At 40.5% G+C, this 17,276-nt stretch overlaps 2 protein-coding genes and 1 long non-coding RNA gene across 4 annotated transcripts; all 3 read left to right on the top strand.

Moving 5' to 3' along the window:
- The first annotated feature begins 228 nt into the window (after positions 1–228).
- LOC123736110 (noggin) lies at positions 229–1,155 on the top strand. Its single transcript, XM_045713151.1, has one exon. The coding sequence runs from the start codon at positions 229–231 to the stop codon at positions 910–912; it is 684 nt and encodes a 227-aa protein (XP_045569107.1). The 3' UTR covers positions 913–1,155.
- Positions 1,156–1,299: 144 nt separating this feature from the next.
- Positions 1,300–9,916, top strand: LOC106564578 (uncharacterized). Its single transcript, XR_001319501.2, has 4 exons — positions 1,300–2,197; positions 7,423–7,524; positions 7,735–8,462; positions 8,735–9,916. It is a non-coding gene; the product is annotated as an uncharacterized lncRNA (long non-coding RNA).
- Positions 9,917–11,729: 1,813 nt separating this feature from the next.
- On the top strand, positions 11,730–17,063 carry LOC106564577 (mpv17-like protein). Of its 2 annotated transcripts, XM_014130719.2 has the most exons (4): positions 11,730–12,327; positions 12,710–12,780; positions 15,010–15,039; positions 15,277–17,063. In XM_014130719.2, the coding sequence occupies exons 1-4, from the start codon at positions 12,024–12,026 to the stop codon at positions 15,574–15,576; spliced, it is 705 nt and encodes a 234-aa protein (XP_013986194.1). In that variant the 5' UTR covers positions 11,730–12,023; the 3' UTR covers positions 15,577–17,063. The 2 variants fall into 2 exon arrangements, with proteins under 2 accessions (XP_013986194.1, XP_013986195.1); XM_014130720.2 differs by lacking the exon at positions 15,010–15,039.
- The last annotated feature ends 213 nt before the right edge of the window (positions 17,064–17,276 follow it).

The raw sequence follows: 17,276 nt of genomic DNA, 5'->3' as shown, positions 1-17,276 counted from the left end.
AAATGAATGTATTGATACATTGGTTAAGGAGCGTTTTACTGTGCTGGACATATCTGGTTGTCTTTCTCACTCGCGCAACTTCAATGATTCCCAACCAGGAGCAGGTGCGCAGTGAAACCCCAATGGGCCAAAAGGACACGGATTTCGATGATGTATCCTTTCTACGGACCAGATCAAGTAGTTTCGTATCTTCCTCGCAGCCGATTCGGCCATATTCACTCTTGATGAATGAGGGCGATTACCATTACGCGCCGAAACCCAAACACCTGCGGCACAACCGGCTCCCTGCGCATTTTGGGCTCGTCTTTCGATCCGTTCTGGATGTCCATAGAACGCCCAGCCGAAGCAAGGGTCGACACCGATGCGTCTGGTGGTCAAACTGCGTCTCGTGGTGACCCGCCCGCTCCTCCCGCCTCATCAAACTACACCACCAACGAGGGGTTCAACTTCGGCGCGTCTCCAGAGCTGACAGAGGGTGCAGCGCGCTACCAACGAAAACTACAAAACGACGCAGAGGATTTGGACTTGAGTGAACTTCCTGCAGACGTTGCCAGCACTCTGCGTGACTGGCTGGTCCGCTCGGCCACCTGTGGAATGCGCTACCAGTGGGTAAAATTAGCTCCAGTGTTCTGGCCCCGCTGGTTACGCCACACCGACTGCGAAAAATCTGGTGGCTCGCGGAGTTGCTCTTTCCCTAGCGGGATGGCATGCCGGCAGGCCCAAACCACACAGATAAAGATACTGGCCTGGCACTGCTGGAGCAGCGAAGAGAGAGGCGGGGATGGGTTAAGAGGGATGGCCGGGATCGACAGGGAGACTGTGGTGGTGGGGACAGGTGTTGCAGGCAGAAAGTGTTTGTGGAGGCAGGTGCCTTATCCTGTGGTTACCGCGTGTAAATGTTCATGCAAATAGTTTATTTGATCACGAACATGTAACCTATTTGGGGTTGGCCTACATTCAAGAGAGAATTTATTTGAACATCTGATTGTCAATGTAGGCTTACGACAGTTTATTTTGCAATTGAATATCAATGATTGTTTGTCCAGCCTTAAATAGGCTACCTGTATACAATTAATTCACTTGGGTTTCGTAATCAACTTGTTTTCATTAGTATGAAACGAAGCTATTGGACGAAAATTGAATAAACTTGATGTTTCCAACCCATGTGTTTTAATGTGTTTTTTTTAGGTGGACATTTTCATTTTTGATAAGATTTCACATTTTGCAGCGTTTTTCTATTTCTGTCACACAGGATAGCCTACTGTTACGGAAAGAGATGAAGAATACAATGTTGTCCTGCAGCACTGAATTTATTTTATTTATTGTCAACGCGCGCCATCTAGTGGTGATGTCATAATACAAACGGGTCAATGTCGATTATTGCGTAAATTACTGGACTCAAATTTTCAGTTTCAAATACATTTTACATTGACTGCTATTCAAACCGCTTGTGTTGCTTGTATTTCTTGATGTATAGGTCTTATTTGTGACTTTGCCGTTTTCAGCCCAGTTATTGCCATTTTAGTTTAGTTTTCCGTAGAGAAAGCTTTTGTAACTGTTGTTACTGGTTTCCTGGTTACACTTTGGGGCAAATATGGATGATTTTACATCCATCCAAGGGTCTTCTTGGTTTAGCGTTACCTTGATTAGTATTGAATTAATGCTGTGCTCTACAGTAGCCAGTTACATCCATGTGTTCAAATGAATTGCCTGTTCGCTCTCAGCTCACTGGTTCCAGAGCTAATGATGGCCTGTCTTACAGAGAAAGCTCATCAGAGTTCCTCACTCTTCAGGAGCTAGGCATACTGCCAAACTACATCACTGTCAATCACATGAGAAAGCCTTCCTGAAAAAGTGAGTGAAACCTCAAGTTTCACAGACTCCAGTACAGTATGATACACACAAATATATAGACAGATGGATGGATAGGCCCACAGGGATAGACATCGAAACATAGATGGATGACATCACTTTCATTTAGCTTTAAATTGCTTTTTTTGTCCTTACATTTTATTTTACACAATTATAGTGTTGCATGTGACTTATGTACAGGCCTACTCTATGCTACTAGACTAAAGTCCATCGTGTCATAAACCACCTTACATTTTCAGGAAGCGTTAACGTGTACGTCTGTCTGCTTCTGCCCATGTCGTACTGTTAGCTATTGGAAACTGAGAACTATCAAAGTAATATAAATGTAAGTTTAACATAATTATTTTACGAGGCATTGTCGATTTAAAATGCATGTGTAATCACTATCAAATGTCATCTCTATCACCTGGGATTCCTGTGTTACTGTTCCTTCACTTCCTTGTTACTACGTACACTTCCCGATGTCCGTGACTATATGTGACGTTGCTCCCGTATCAACCATCAGCCCTTTCTGTTTCAGTCCACTAACCTGACAGTCACGTATTCTGAATGCAAATGTGTGGCATTCAGCATCTGTTGCTTGTTTCACATTGTCTCTTCTTTTTCGTCTGCAATTTGCGTCAGTATGAGTGGAGCTCTTGCAAAAACTACACCACTGTCTCCGTTCTTTGCGCTCTCCAGTAACGGTACATTCCCGGGCCTTGTGCCCTTTCTGGCCACAGTTGAAGCAGGTTATTTCGGTCCCTTTATCTCTCCCTCTTGGCCAGCTAACTTTAATGTTACTTGCCTTCATCACGTTGTCGTCAGTGGAAATGGCGCTAAACTTCTCTGTGCTTTCATAGCTCCTCAACTTGGTTTTGAACTTGCCAAAAGTTGTCGGCTCGTCACTCTGTGTTATGTGGATGGCAAACGGCTTAAATGATTCAGGCAAACCTTTCAGAATCATTGCAATCAACAGCCCGTCACTTAAAGTCTTCAGCATTTCTCAGTGCTGTAATAGCCGTCTCGGCACGAATGATATAGTCCGTAACACTTTCGTCAGCAGCTTTCTGAAGAGAAGTTAGTTCAGTGTAGAGGCTAATCACACGTGGCTTCCCTTTACCTGCATAATGTTCCCTCAATATCTTCAACGCGTTTCTCCCATCATCTGCTGCTTCTCTCATTATCAGGGAAAGACTTTTATCATCCAAAACCTGTATCAATTCGGCGTAGGCTTCTTCATTTTTCTCTCTGTCTTCTTCATCTTCATCCACGCTCAATATGGCGGCCTTTAGCCCAAGCAAACGCAAGTGCCCCAAAAACTTTGTCTCCCATAACTCGTAGTTTTTTTTCATATCCGTCGAAATATAATCTATTCCATCGGCTTCCATGTTCCCTCCTGGGCCCATAACCTGTTGGTGCTGACATCTTCAGGACAGGAATACCGGTTTACTTAACGGAGGAATAAACACACATGTTCATCATTGGTGTTTTAACCAGAACGGGGAAAATGCACTTTTTATTTATTTTCGCACATGCGCAGTCATACATCTCTCATAGGGCATGACTGTACCAGTGTAAGAACACAACTCAACAACATATTAGTCCACATGCCAACAAGGACAACCAACCGAATCAACAAAACAAATCAAAACCAGGTTGGCCAATTGGTATCAACGATGGAACCAAACCATCCCCTAGTAAGATATGCTACGAGAGGACATCAATGCATTATGTGCCAGTCTAGAATTCAGCCAACGTCAGATTGGTGATCTAAGGAAAGAGAACACGGCGCTGAAAGGTACTGTAGACTCTATTAATGGCAAGGTGGAGGTGGTGCAAAGGGAGAACAAACAACTTAAAGAAACCTTGCTTGATGTACAGTGTCGATCAATGCGGGACAATCTAATATTTTCAGGGATACCGGAGAATGACAACAGCAGAGGCTGTGAGGACACAGTCCGAGACTTTATGTCAACTCAACTAAAACTGCCCACTGATGTTGTGCGTAATGTCACTTTCTCCAGAGTCCATAGAAAAGGTAAGGCCACTGGAAATAGGCCACGGGCTATTATTGCATGTTTTGACAAATTTAAGCAAAAGGAAATGACGAAGAACATGGGCAGAGAACTCAGAAACACTGATTTTGGAATGAATGATCACTTCCCCACCGAGATCAATGAAAGGAGGAAAAAATATCCCATCGTGAAGGAAAAGCGTTGCCTGAATCAACGAGTCTCCATGGTGATGGATAAACTTTATTTATATCAGCGGGCAATTGTATCGGGACTCTAGAGTAACTCCCTGGCTATTTTAATTTAATGTTCAAATTTGAGTTTGTGTGTTGTAGTGTATCATGACATCTTCAACTATAATGAATACATGCTCTATTGATCTTCACTTGACAAGGAAAGGGTTGCATATAGCTCAGGTTAATGTATGTAGCCTTCCTAACAAAATACATGAGGTTTTTAACTTGGTCAAGATAAATAATATTAATATATTGGCTTTGACCGAAACGCATTTAGATGCATCTGTAAATGATGGGCAAATTAACATTCATGGATATAGTCTATTGAGAAGGGACAGGAATAGGAATGGTGGAGGTATAGCACTGTACATTCAGAATCAGATACATTAAGGTCATCCCTTCTCTTAAAAGGTATGTCAGGTAGAGGCTCTATGGGGTCAAGTACATCTGCCTCACCTGGCACCCATATTGGTAGGATGTGTGTATAGACCTCCTAGCTCTAAGGTGTCCTATCTGGATGACTTATGTACTGGGTTTGATCAGACCACAGATAGCAACAGAGGTATTTATCTTGGGTGATTTTAATATTAATTGGAAGGATCACAATAATTCGAATAGAACAAATTTGATGAGATATGCCAAGAACTGTGGTTTGAAACAAATGGTTAATGATACTACATCATCAATTAAGTTTGGTCATCGTTCAGACACGTGCATTGATCAGATTTTCTGTAATATACCATTGCAATGCTTAAAAGCCAGATCAATGCCAGTGGGCTGGACAGACCATAATATTGTGACCATAACCATGAACATGAAGGTTCCAAAGAAACCCCCTAGGATTGTGGTCAAGAGAAATTTTTAAACATTTAATCATGAGCTATTTCTAAATGATTTGGCTGCTGTACCCTGGGAGCTGATTTACCTAGAGGATGATTTAAATCACGCTACAGAATGTTTTATTGATTTGCTCACTGAGGTAATGGACCATCATGCCCCTATAAGAAAGAGTACAGTTGGTGCTCGTCCATCTCCATGGATTGATGATGAACTGGATGAGGCTTTTTCTCAAAGAAATATGGCAAAGGTCTTAGCAGCCAAGTCAAAATTAGAAATTGATGAACAGAATTATAGAACATTACGTAATTATGCAGTTAAATTGAATCAAATGGAAAAAAAGTAGTTTTACAACAATGTTTTTATTGATTGTAAAAATGATTCTAAAAAGGTATGGAACACAGTTAAGGGCTTACTTGGTACATCTATCTCATCATGCCCATCTAGTGTGGAGGTTGACGGGAGAATAATAACAAAACCAGTTGATATTGCCAATCATTTTGCAGATTTTTTTACAAAGAAAATTAATTTACTGAGCAACAATGTAAACATACATTCTTCCAAACAAACTATTGTCCAATGGATTGATGATCATATTATGAGCAACAAGGTCTGCTCTTTTAGTCTGCAAACGGTGTCAGTGGAGGAGGTGTTAAACCAATTGAAGTAATTACCTAATGGTAAATCTACAGGTTATGATCTTATGGACAATGTTTTGCTTCGCTGTGCTGCTCCCCAGATTGCAGTTCCACTGAGATACATATTTAATTGGTCACTGGAAAAGGGGATGTTTGCAAATGTATGGAAGCATGCGAAACTGTGTCCTATTCCGAAAGACTGCAACGAACCCATTTCTCCTGCCAATAGTCGACCAATTAGTCTACTCCCTACACTCAGTAAGATATTGGAGGGTATTGTGAGTAGACAAACATGGGAGTACATGGAAAAGAATGATCTGATTACAGCCAATCAGCATGCTTATCGCAAAAACCATTCCACTACTACTGCATTGGTTGACATGACTGACCAGTGGCTCAATGCTATGGATAATGGCAAGTTTGTGAGTGTACTATTTTTAGATTTCAGTGCAGCATTTGATTTAGTTGATCATGAAATAATTTTGACAAAATTAATGCATTATGGTTTTAAGGAGGCAGCATTGAATTGGGTACAGTCATATCTAACTGACAGGAAACAGTCCACCTATATCAATGGTTAATTTTCTTCCCCTCATGTGTTAAACTGTGGAATACCGCAGGGCAGCTGCCTTGGGCCAGTTCTTTATTTAATATATACCAACGACCTTCCCTATGCCTTAGCTGAAACTCAGGCTACTATATTTGCAGATGATACTACAATTTATGCAGCAAGACAATCGGTTCAACAGGTACAGCAAGCTTTACAAGGAGATTTGGAGAATATCAGGGAGTGGGTTTGCCAAAACAAACTTGTTTTAAACACCAAGAACACCAAAGTTATGTTGGTCTGTTCCACTAGGAAAAGGCCAAAACAGCATGGGATACAATTAAGTATGGGAAGTGTACTAATTGAAGAACTGGCAGAAACCAAACTATTGGGAGTGCAGCTAGACAACTGCTTATCATGGTCGTCTCAAATAACTAATCTATGTAAAAACAATATTAAAACAGCATGCATGATCAGAAGGATAGCTAAATATTTACCAGGAAAAATTCTTCAGCAAATAACACAAGCATTAATTGAGCGTCAGGTGAACTACTGTTCTGAGGTCTGGGGAAATGCATCATCAAGTGAAGTTAGGAGGCTGCAGATTGCACAGAACAAAGCAGCAAGGATTGTTTTACGGTGGAGATGTGGTTCTTCTGTTGCAGTCATGCACAATGTTCTTGGTTGGTCATCAATCGACAAGATAATTGAAAAAAACATGCTTATATTATTTCATAATATACATCATTTAAAACGGCCAAGTTCTATTCACAATGGTATTCAGTTGGTAAGAGACAGACATTCCGTAAATACTAGGAATAGATTGTCCACCATCTATGCGTTATCCAGACAGGAAAGAGAAATAGGCAAAATAACATTTCAATTTAGAGCAATAAAGAAATGGAATAAATTAACTGAGCAAACCAGAAACCTTTCAATATATAAATGTAAACATTATTTTATAACGATTTCAATATAATACATAGAAATGTTGTGGGACTATAGTAGATGAAGAATTAATATTTTTTAGAATGAGTATTTATTGGGTCATTATGTTAGTATATTATGTATGTTTGTAATAGTGTGTTATATGTGAAAATGTGTTCGTATTATAAATTGTGTTTTAATGTTTAAGGACTCTTGGAAGATTAGTCCAAATGGGGACTAAAAGAGATCCAAATCAAATAGTCATATTCTATAAATTGTGTATTATTGTGAATGGTATGGGACACTTTAAGTGTATAAACCATAGTAACCTGCACCATAACTTAACCTGCGTTAATATGTTTCAATGCAAGACAGCTAAAGAACAGCATGTGAGAGGAAACCTCTGAGTGACAACATTAAAACAAAGTTACTCACCTGTGCAATGGCGAGTGAACGCTCCCCAAATGTTTATGGTAAGTCAATTCCAGTTCAGCTTTCCTGAATGTTTAGCCTACATTTGGACGTCATTACTTTTTGATAATTCCTTGCTTTACACAGCATGTGTTTGAAACACATTGTGTTAGTTAGACTGTGTGCTAAGCTTGTGTCTGATTATTACCCTCTGATGCAAGGGGTCCTCCTCCCCAGTCAGATCTTAAGACTCCTGCTGCTTGGGAGAGTAGGAGCTGGGAAGAGTACAGTAGCCAAAACCATCCTGGGCAGAGATAACTTCCGGAGTGAAGGAGGCATGTGTGTGAAGAAGCAGGGTGAGCTGGCTGGAAGGACCATCACCGTGGTGGACACCCCGGGCTGGGACACTGTGATGTACACGTCCACACACATCAAACAAGATATTAAGAATAGTGTGACCCTATGTCCTCCAGGACCCCATGCTCTTCTTCTGGTGGTGCCCATGGGTGACCCGCTCTCCTCCGCAGAAAGAAAGGCAATTCAGTATCTCATGGAGCTATTGTCAGTAAGGGCATGGAAGTTTACCATGGTCTTGATTGTCAGTGAGGCTGAGGAGAAATGCACATCCATTGAACAGAATCAGATGATCGACAGAGCAAAAAGTATTCTAGCGAAATGTGGAGACAGACACCATCTCCTTGAGTGTGGGAATTCTCCTTCCCAGATTTCTGAGCTCCTGAAAAAGATAGACGCCATGGTAGCAGAAAACTGTGAAGAATTCTTAATCCCCCAAGTATACTATGAACTGATGGAGACTACAATGCCAAGAGAAGTGACCGAGCTGAGAAGGATGTATGAAGACAGAGGACAGACTGAAACAGAAATACAAAACAGAGTTGAAGGAAAAGGAAGAAGAGCTGAAGAAGTATAGAGAAGAAGAGAAGCCTAAAGAAAGGTTGATGAAGAGGACAAGTAGCAGTCAACTACTTTCCCCCCAGTAGTAAGTATGATAAGTTTAAAATTGCTTCTAAAGTTAGTAATTTCCACTTTGACATTTCAGACTAGATTTGCCCTAACAAAAAATGTATCAACCACAACAGAACTGTCCTTTAAAAATAATCCACACAATAATTCACATTTCCTATTGCTGCAGGTTTATTTTCCTGCTGTAGCATACTGGCTCAAATTAAGATCCTACATCGGTAACTGTGATCTGATTCATGAACTGTCTGTGTGTGTGTGTGTGTGTGTGTGTGTGTTTGTTCTTTGAAGTAAGCACAGAGAAGCAGGACAGGTCGGTAATGGCTGACCATCAGAAGGTGGACCTACAGGCCGTCAAGCAAGGATACAGGGAAGAGGCCTTGTCTGTGGTGGGCCACTACGTCAAACCACTAATAGTGATTATGACTGCTGTAGTGGGGGCACTCAACAAAATTTAAGCGCAACGTTCTGGGACTTTTTTTGTGTTATGATAACATTTGCCGCAACCGAACAAATGTCCTGGGAATTTTCAGAGAAACAATTTTGGTTTGTTAGATGCCCTCTCTCTCTTGCCCTCTCTCTCTTGCCCTCTCTCTCTCTCGCCCTCTCTCTCTTCTCTCTCTCTCTCTCTCTCTCTCTCTCTCTCTCTCTGTAACTGATGGTTGTTGTTGAGAGGTTTTTATTATTGTGTGGGGGTGAATGTCTGCACCCTTTGCGACCTGATGGATTGTGTTGATCTGAGTCCTACTATACTATTACTATACTATTTTCTGGTGTAGTCATGTTATCCAGTAGCTGTAGATATATATCAGTAGTAGAATCATTCTGTACAAACAGCAAGGGAATTTACTCAAACGAAAGGGCAGTTTGCTCTGGATTTACTCTGACAGCCGCAGAAGAGAAGGATAGTAGCAGACTTGAGAACTTCGGAAGACATTAATCATTTTCTTCTCAGCTTTTTAAATGATCACTTTTCAAGGATTTCACAGAGACACATTTAACATACAGCACAGTAGGCTTGAGCATGAATGCATATATTTCAGTGAATTAAATAAACAAATGTGAGATGCCATATACTCTTTTGCAATATAAAAAAGGTGATACATTGTAAGGATGAATTCAAAACGGTTCTGTTTTCATATTGTACTTTATTTCAAATATGTATCACCACAGAATTTCCTCTGTTGACCCACAGTTTTCTCATACTGTATTTGTTCACTCAAAAGTCTGCCCTGAGGCACTCACTAAACCCACCTTATTACAGTGCACCTCACACTGGTACCCAGCTAACCAGCAGATTTTTGCACTGAACATTCTATTCTATATTTAATTCATCTTTAACATGATTTATTGAGCTATAAATGTTTTTATTTTTGTTATTTCTGATATGAAAAACCAAAAACACAAATCCTAGTATAGACGCCTATGTGTCTTTGTTTGAATGTTTTCTCTAAATTAAATGTTTTCATATTATGATTGTTTAAATTAACACATTTGCTCACAATATGTTACAGACGTGTTTAATGTGTTATATGTACACCTTTTATTCGAATACTTATGAAATGCACATTGTTATATTTGGTAACACTTATTTTCCATCGACTCCAACACCATTCAATGCAATGTGGGTGGAGCTATGTCTACATAAGGGTGCTAATAAAAAAAACTCACAAAAGCTCTGAGGAAGGCCGTGAGGTCGTTACGTAAAGCTTATTAAAGAGTAGTGATACTAGCAAGAGCATTGTGCGGGTTTCTCCTTTTTTCTCATCTGACAATATGTTTAAAAACATTATATACATAATCAGATTTTTTTTAAAGAAAATATACTCTAACCAAAAATGTAGCAGAACACATGTGCAGCTTGCTCCTCATATTGCACGGCAACATCATTCTTGATCTTGAACTTCTGTTGGTCATACTATTATTCCAATTCATGCTCAAACCTGTATGATAATCCAAAATAAATCTTTTCACCTTTCGATCCGTGCAGGTGCCAATCTCGAGCACAGGATCGTAGCGCACTGGTGTAATGAGGACAAAACAAAGAAACATGGCACACAAGGAAGAGGCCGACAGCAGGCCATAAACAGCAACCACTGGTAAGAAGATATATAGGGGTGAAATTAGATTGAAACGGCTAAGTCTGGGGGTCATAGTGGGGGGTCGAAACATAGCTGAGTCTAGGGGGTCATAGTGGGGGGTCGAAACATAGCTGAGTCTGGGGGTCATAGTGGGGGGTCAAAACATGGCTGAGTCTGGGGGTCATAGTGAGGGGTCAACATGGAAACCTGGATTGAAGAGGCGGGGAAGCTACGGGTTGCTCCCCCTAAATGTGCATATGAATGAATGACACTAGCTAAATACAGAGGTAACTTTACAATAAATCCCAACTAATGTGGCTTGGGGCAACTCCCTGAGCTCTGCATACAAATGTTGTTCTGTTGAAACAGCCCAATAATGATGGATGAGTATTGCAATCAATCAATCAAATTATATTTTATTACTTTTTATAAAGTCCTTTTTACATCAGCAGTAGTCACACGGTGCTTTACAGATGCCCAGTCTAAAACCCCAAAGAGCATGCAATGCAGAAGCACAGTGGGCAGAAAACCAGGCTGAGGGTTGCCAGTCCTATTCTGGCTGTACCATTATTAACTTAATTTATATTAATAGAGTAGTTTCTGTATTCATGTATGTTGTCTGTGTTTTTTACCCCCATTTTAAGTGACTGAAGATGCAGAAGACACGAGGAACAGGTTCTAAACAGAACCAGGAACTACATGAGCTGAAAGCAGACCTAAACAGAACCAGGAACTACATCAGCTGAAAGCAGAGGTGGACATGCAGAAGCAATATGAGCTGAAAGCAGAGGTGGACAGTGGTGTGCAGAAGGAGACGAAAGTAAATATTAGCAAAAAGTCACATTTATGCAGAATATTTCCGTTTTTTGTAAATATTTAATCCTGAAGTTCCTGTTGTCTATATTTTTATTCTGCACATTTTACAGTGGAGACTGGTGTTGTACAGCATTGGAAAAACTCAGTTGGCTTTGCACAGTGCACATTATGGGCTTTGTGCATTTTTTAACATTTAAGATAAAAATCCTATTCTATTATAAAGGTTCATTGAATAATAAAGATATAATCTTTCAATTATCGTCTGCTTGAGATCTGTGTACTGGACTGTAATACAGTGGCCAATAAGCTCCACCTGAACATGGCGTCTTCTGCTCTGATTTAGGGGGCGTTCCCATTTTATGCAGAATTCAGTACGGCGCTATGTCACTTGACGTTTCGGATTTTACGCACTAAACCCCTCTGCTGGTTTCACCAGTATTATGCTCTTGCTTTACATTAATTTAGCCTTATTTAGTGAAATTCGTTGATATTTTGTCAAAATATAATTGAATTGAAATGTATGTTACATTCGAAATGCGATAGGCCTATGTGTAAGTGAGAGATTATACCAAATGGGATTTTCAGACAGAAGACGGCGAAGACCCCATCCGTCAACTGCTTGATATCGACCTCGTTCCATTTGTCATATTCTATTCAAGGTTCTGTATTCTGATGTCGACAACATGAGAAAGGCATTCATAAAACACGTCAAAAGGTTTCCGTGGCTTACCAACGTAACCCTCTACGGTTGCCTGTTTGCCGGTGGGGATTTCGTCCACCAGTTGTTCTCGCGCAATGACAAAATGGACTGGAGGCACACACGCAATGTGGCAGTGGTCGCTTTCAGTTTCCATGGCAACTTTAACTTCTTCTGGATGCGGTTTTTGGAGCGTAGATTTCCCGGGAATTCGGTGAGGATGGTTGTGCGTAAACTTTTCTTGGACCAGACCACAGCCGCTCCTCTGGCCACTAGTGTATTCTACACAGGTTAGTCAGAACGATCGTGAACACTCATTGACAAACAATTCCGCATAGCTTAGCCTATGTGATATATTCTTGACAGTTAATTGTTCACTTCCAGCACGTGTTCTAGGCCCTTTCTGTGAATATGTAACAATTGGACCTTAAACGGTTCATTCTGTAATTGGTCATCTATTCGCAAAGTTCACTCTATCTGTCTGTGTGTAGGCCTAACTGAGGTCACGTGAAAGACTTGAACAGATGTGAGCTCCATATATGACCTATCTGATATTTAAAACCTACTAATGTTGGTTTCAACCAAATAAAGTAGCCATTCAAGTCAATTGTTGTCTCTAAATGTAGGCTAATAGATATTTGACCAAACACACTGAGCTGTGTTCTCCCTTAGGGGTGAGTTTCTTGGAGGGCAAAGAGGACATTTTCCAGGACTGGAGGGAGAAGTTCCTGAATACATATAAGGTGAGTCTATAGTCTGAAGGGAAATTCCAATCATGCCTGCCGTTATAGGGTCCTGTTTTACTGGTCAGGTCAGTCAGTTGGTTAGGAAATACCCTGGCGCTACTCAGTAGTGATGCGCAGGTTGACTCATAACCCGCAGTGCCGGCTATGTTATGCGTGATGATTGTGAGGAGCTATACAAATTCGATAGTCACAAGACGGGGACTTTAAATAGGGAAGTTCAAGGGAACTATAGCCTGCTGTTCAGCTGGGTTAAATGGAAGCTGAACTCGGGGCGGCAGGTAGCCTAGTGGTTAGAGCATTGGACTAGTAACTGAAAGGTTGGAAACTCGAATCCCCGAGCTGACAAGGTAAACATCTGTCGTTCTGCCCCTGAACGAGGCAGTTAACCCACTATTCCTAGGCCGTCATTGAAAATATGAATTTGTTCTCAACTGACTTGCCTGGTTAAATAAAGGTTAAAAAAATAATAATCTGGAGGTCTATAACCTCCAATGGTTGAAAAAGTACCCAGTTGTCATACTTGAGTAAAAATCTACTTGAGTAAAAGTATTTGGTTTAGAATATACTTAAGTATCAAAGTAAATGTAATTACTTAAGTATCAAAATAAAGTATAAATCCTTTCAAATTCATTTTAATAAGCAAACCAGATAGCACCATTTTCTTCTTTTTTTATGTACAGATAACCAGAGGCACATTCCAACATAATTTACAAACAAAGCATATGTGTTTAGTGAGTCCGCCAGATCAGAGGCAGTAGGGATGACCAGGGATGTTCTGTTGACAAGTGCGTGAATTTGACAATTTTCCTGTCCTGCTAAGCATTCAAAATGTAACTATTACTTTTGAGTGTCAAGGAAAATTTATGGTGAAAAAATACATTATTTTCTGTAGGAATGTAGTGAAGTAAAAGTGAAAGTAGTCAAAAATATGTAAAGTACAGATGCCCCAAAAAACTACATAAGTACTACTTTCAAGTATTTTTACACCACTGATAACCTTTCACATAGCCTTAATATTAACTACTGCAGAGTAATATTTTCTTGCAGTAAAATAATACACCAAATGTAGGCAAAATGTTCACTTGGGAACAGGAGTCGAGAAATATGATTTATTTTTTTTCAGCATCTTGAGAGATTGAGAATGCTCAGTTAGATATCATCTGTAGAGGTGGTAAAATCTTAGTATTTCAACCACATAAAATATGCAAGCCTAACTGAAATCTTATCAGAAACATGTTGGGTCGTTCTCACAGCTTTCTATTTCCTTACAACCAGTCAACTGGTGCCATTTGGACTTTTCGCACAGAAAATCTTTCCCATTTAGTTTTTTGCGTTTTCTCCCAGGTCCCTAAACATCTTTGCTCTGTGAAAGAAGATGACAGAGAAAACTTTACCGATGTCAACTAGATTGAAGCATTCATTCTATCGATTTATGACATTCTGGTGAGCAAGGATTTATTTAGTCTTCTAGGGCAACATATAATGACAGAAGAGAAGCTGAATGTATCTAATTATAGACAAGTTGACTAACAAATAGCCTACCAAAATGTCGAAAATTATAAGCAGAAACATATCTAAACCATGCAACAAAAAAATCCTGCACAAACTGTCCAAAAATAGTTTCCGCCATATTTGACTGTAGCCTAAAATGCATTTTCTATATTTGCGTGTTAGATTTTCACTTTATCACATATAGTCAGCCCTCCTTCTTTTTTTTCATAATTTTTTGGGGGAGTGGAGGTACTTTTCACCCCTTTTTCTCCCAAATTTCGTGATATCCAATTGATAGCTACAGTCTTGTCCCATCGCGGCAACTCCCATATGGACTCGGGAGAGGCGACGGTCGAGAGCCATGCGTCCTCTGAAACAAGACCCCGCCAACCCGACCTGCTTCTTGACACACTGCTCACTTAACCCGGAAGCCAGCTGCACCAATGTGTCGGAGGAAACACCGTACAGCTGGCGACCAAAGTCAGTGTGCATGCGCCCAGCCCACCAGAAGGAGTCGCTAGAGCGCGATGGGACAAGGACTTTCCAGCCGCCAACCCTCCCCTAACCCGGACGACGCTGGGCCAATTGTGCACTGCCTCATAGGTCTCCTGGTCACAGCCAGCTGGATCTGTAGTGACGCGATGCAGTGCCTTTGGGCTGTCTAAAAACAGGCCAAAGTCTAAAAACATGGACAAAGTCTGATCTTGTAATGGTTGCTATGCTTTTCTCTTGCAGACTGGACTCATGTTCTGGCCATTCATGCAAGTAAATTACTGTCTTTGTATAATCATATCTTAGTCTATATGTAAGCCTTGAACAATGCACATCCTGTCCACCCAGTACCACTAACTTGAACAATGTCAATCATTATGGTTTCATGATATATTTACTCTATCCCATGAACATTTACAAATGTACAATGAACAAAACTTTGCTCTCTCACCTACCTCCCACTCTTCCTCCTCTCCTCTCCTCTCATCTCTTGCTTCCCCTCTCTCCAAGTTCCTGAACTTTTCCATGGTGCCTCTGTACATGCGGACCACCTTCACAGGGTGCTGTGCCTTCGTCTGGGCCACCTTCCTGTGTTTCTCACGTCAGAGTGGGGACGGCACGGCTAACGCCGCCCTCGCATGGATGTTTACTCCAAAACAGGATACGACGACAGAGCCTGAAGCGGAGAAACTAGGGCCCAAAGTGGACCAGACAGGGCCAAAAGTGGACCAGACAGGGCCCAAACCTGACACAGAAGGACCCAAACCAGAGAACCCAAGCCCCAAAGAGGAGACAAACACCCACCGTTAAGCAGGACGACCAAGCACGAACAGAGGTGGAGGCTAGTTTGAACAAGGGAGCACAAACTGACACAACACCTAGCCAGGAGACGGGACCACAGACAAGCACTGACTCAAAATGAATCGCTGGCAGATTCTAGTTCTATAGAACCTTCAGATAAGAATACTGTCTATTTATGAATCTTATATCTCAAAATGTTCTCATCTTGAAATGTTCAATTCCAATGTGCTATGCTACTGCACAAGATATCGGCAGGGTGTAACGTATTACTATACAAAGGGGCTTTGTATTTATTGAAATTGTTATTGATAACAATTGGATCCAGCATTCTTGAACAAACCATACTTGAACATAGAAGTGCTTGTACTACTGTACCTATTTTGATCTCCCCCTTTCTCCATCTCTCTCTCTATCTCTCTCTCTCCCCTCTTGACAGACAACTTGTAAAATCAGTGTGTTGTACAATGTTGGCTATTTTAAATGTTCTGCTCTTATCTCTGAAGTCTGAAGGAATGAGTATGCATTTCCAATTAGCATTGACTTACAGTGATACACAAATCTTGTTATTTATTTGTTTGCAATATTTCCTATCTCCTGTCAAACATCACATATTTCTGACAACATTAATAATTTATCCAATCTATAGAAGTAGATACATATGTTAACACTATTTACAATAGTTGATAATCAATGCTCGATATAGATTTTTGCTTGATATTATTATCCGTTAAAAAATGTTTGAAAAGATTTTCCATTGCACGTCCTGAATGAACATAACTCTGAAGTGGCTCCTACGCAGATGATATTCACATCACAGATCTGCTTCCCCTCAGAATCTGCTTCCCCAAGCAGACATCTGTGCCCACCCTCCTCCTCCTCCTCCTCCTCCTTCTCCTCCTCCTCCTTCTGTCAAGGCTCTCATTATTGATAAACAGATGTTCAGGGTATTGATTAGGCATTTGTTTTAATGCAATTAGTGGGATTACACTGGGTTAATTAGAATCTGTGTCTGGCTTGGCTCTGACAGTGATGACAGTGGAGCTACGTTGATAGGGGAGCCTGGTATTTCTTTTAATAGTGATTGTGGGAACTGGGGAGGATCAAATTGTACTGAATGTCTTAATAACTGGGATTACAGTAGATATTGTGTGGAGAACGCTGAAACTACTGCTGTTGTTATGATATATATTATATTTCCTATCATGTCTGTACATGATCCAACTAGTACATAATGTTTAGCAGGGCAGTATGTACCTGTCGGTACTATAGGGCTATATTCAATTGTTTTTATCTGTGGGATCAATCTAAAAACATATCTGTATTTCTACTAGTACACAATTGTTATACATTGTAATACGATTAATATGATATTTCACTAAATATTTCGAATGTAGGCCTATTGAGGCACATCAATCCAAGTCTATTGAGAGACTAACCTTGCCTCAGATTAAATATATTTATTATTGTCTATTAAAATAAAAACATCATCAATGCTGGTCTATTCTATTTTTTAATTAATCTCTTAACACATATATTTTACACATCAAAAACGTCCAAGTGAAACTGATTATTGGCCCAGTCGTGCATCAACATAGCAACAGCCTATAGGTTCAACAGCGTGAAATGAGTCATCACGTCAGAGTCATATTGAACAGACCCCTAACAAGGTCCCACCTGCTCTGGCTACTCAGCTTCAGTGCATAGCCCTA

Source organism: Salmo salar, unplaced genomic scaffold (genome assembly GCF_905237065.1).
Source record: "Salmo salar unplaced genomic scaffold, Ssal_v3.1, whole genome shotgun sequence".
NCBI classification, from domain to species: Eukaryota; Metazoa; Chordata; class Actinopteri; order Salmoniformes; family Salmonidae; genus Salmo; species Salmo salar.
This window is presented reverse-complemented; position numbering and strand designations above follow the sequence as displayed.

Bases quoted from the DNA above. Each gene is read 5' to 3' on its own strand.
- LOC123736110 (XM_045713151.1), top strand. From the start codon at position 229: ATGAGGGCGATTACCATTACGCGCCGAAACCCAAACACCTGCGGCACA.
- LOC106564577 (XM_014130719.2), top strand. From the start codon at position 12,024: ATGAGAAAGGCATTCATAAAACACGTCAAAAGGTTTCCGTGGCTTACC. The intron at 12,328-12,709 runs GTTAGTCAGAAC...GTTCTCCCTTAG, and splicing joins CACTAGTGTATTCTACACAG to GGGTGAGTTTCTTGGAGGGC. The intron at 12,781-15,009 runs GTGAGTCTATAG...TTTCTCTTGCAG, and splicing joins AGTTCCTGAATACATATAAG to ACTGGACTCATGTTCTGGCC.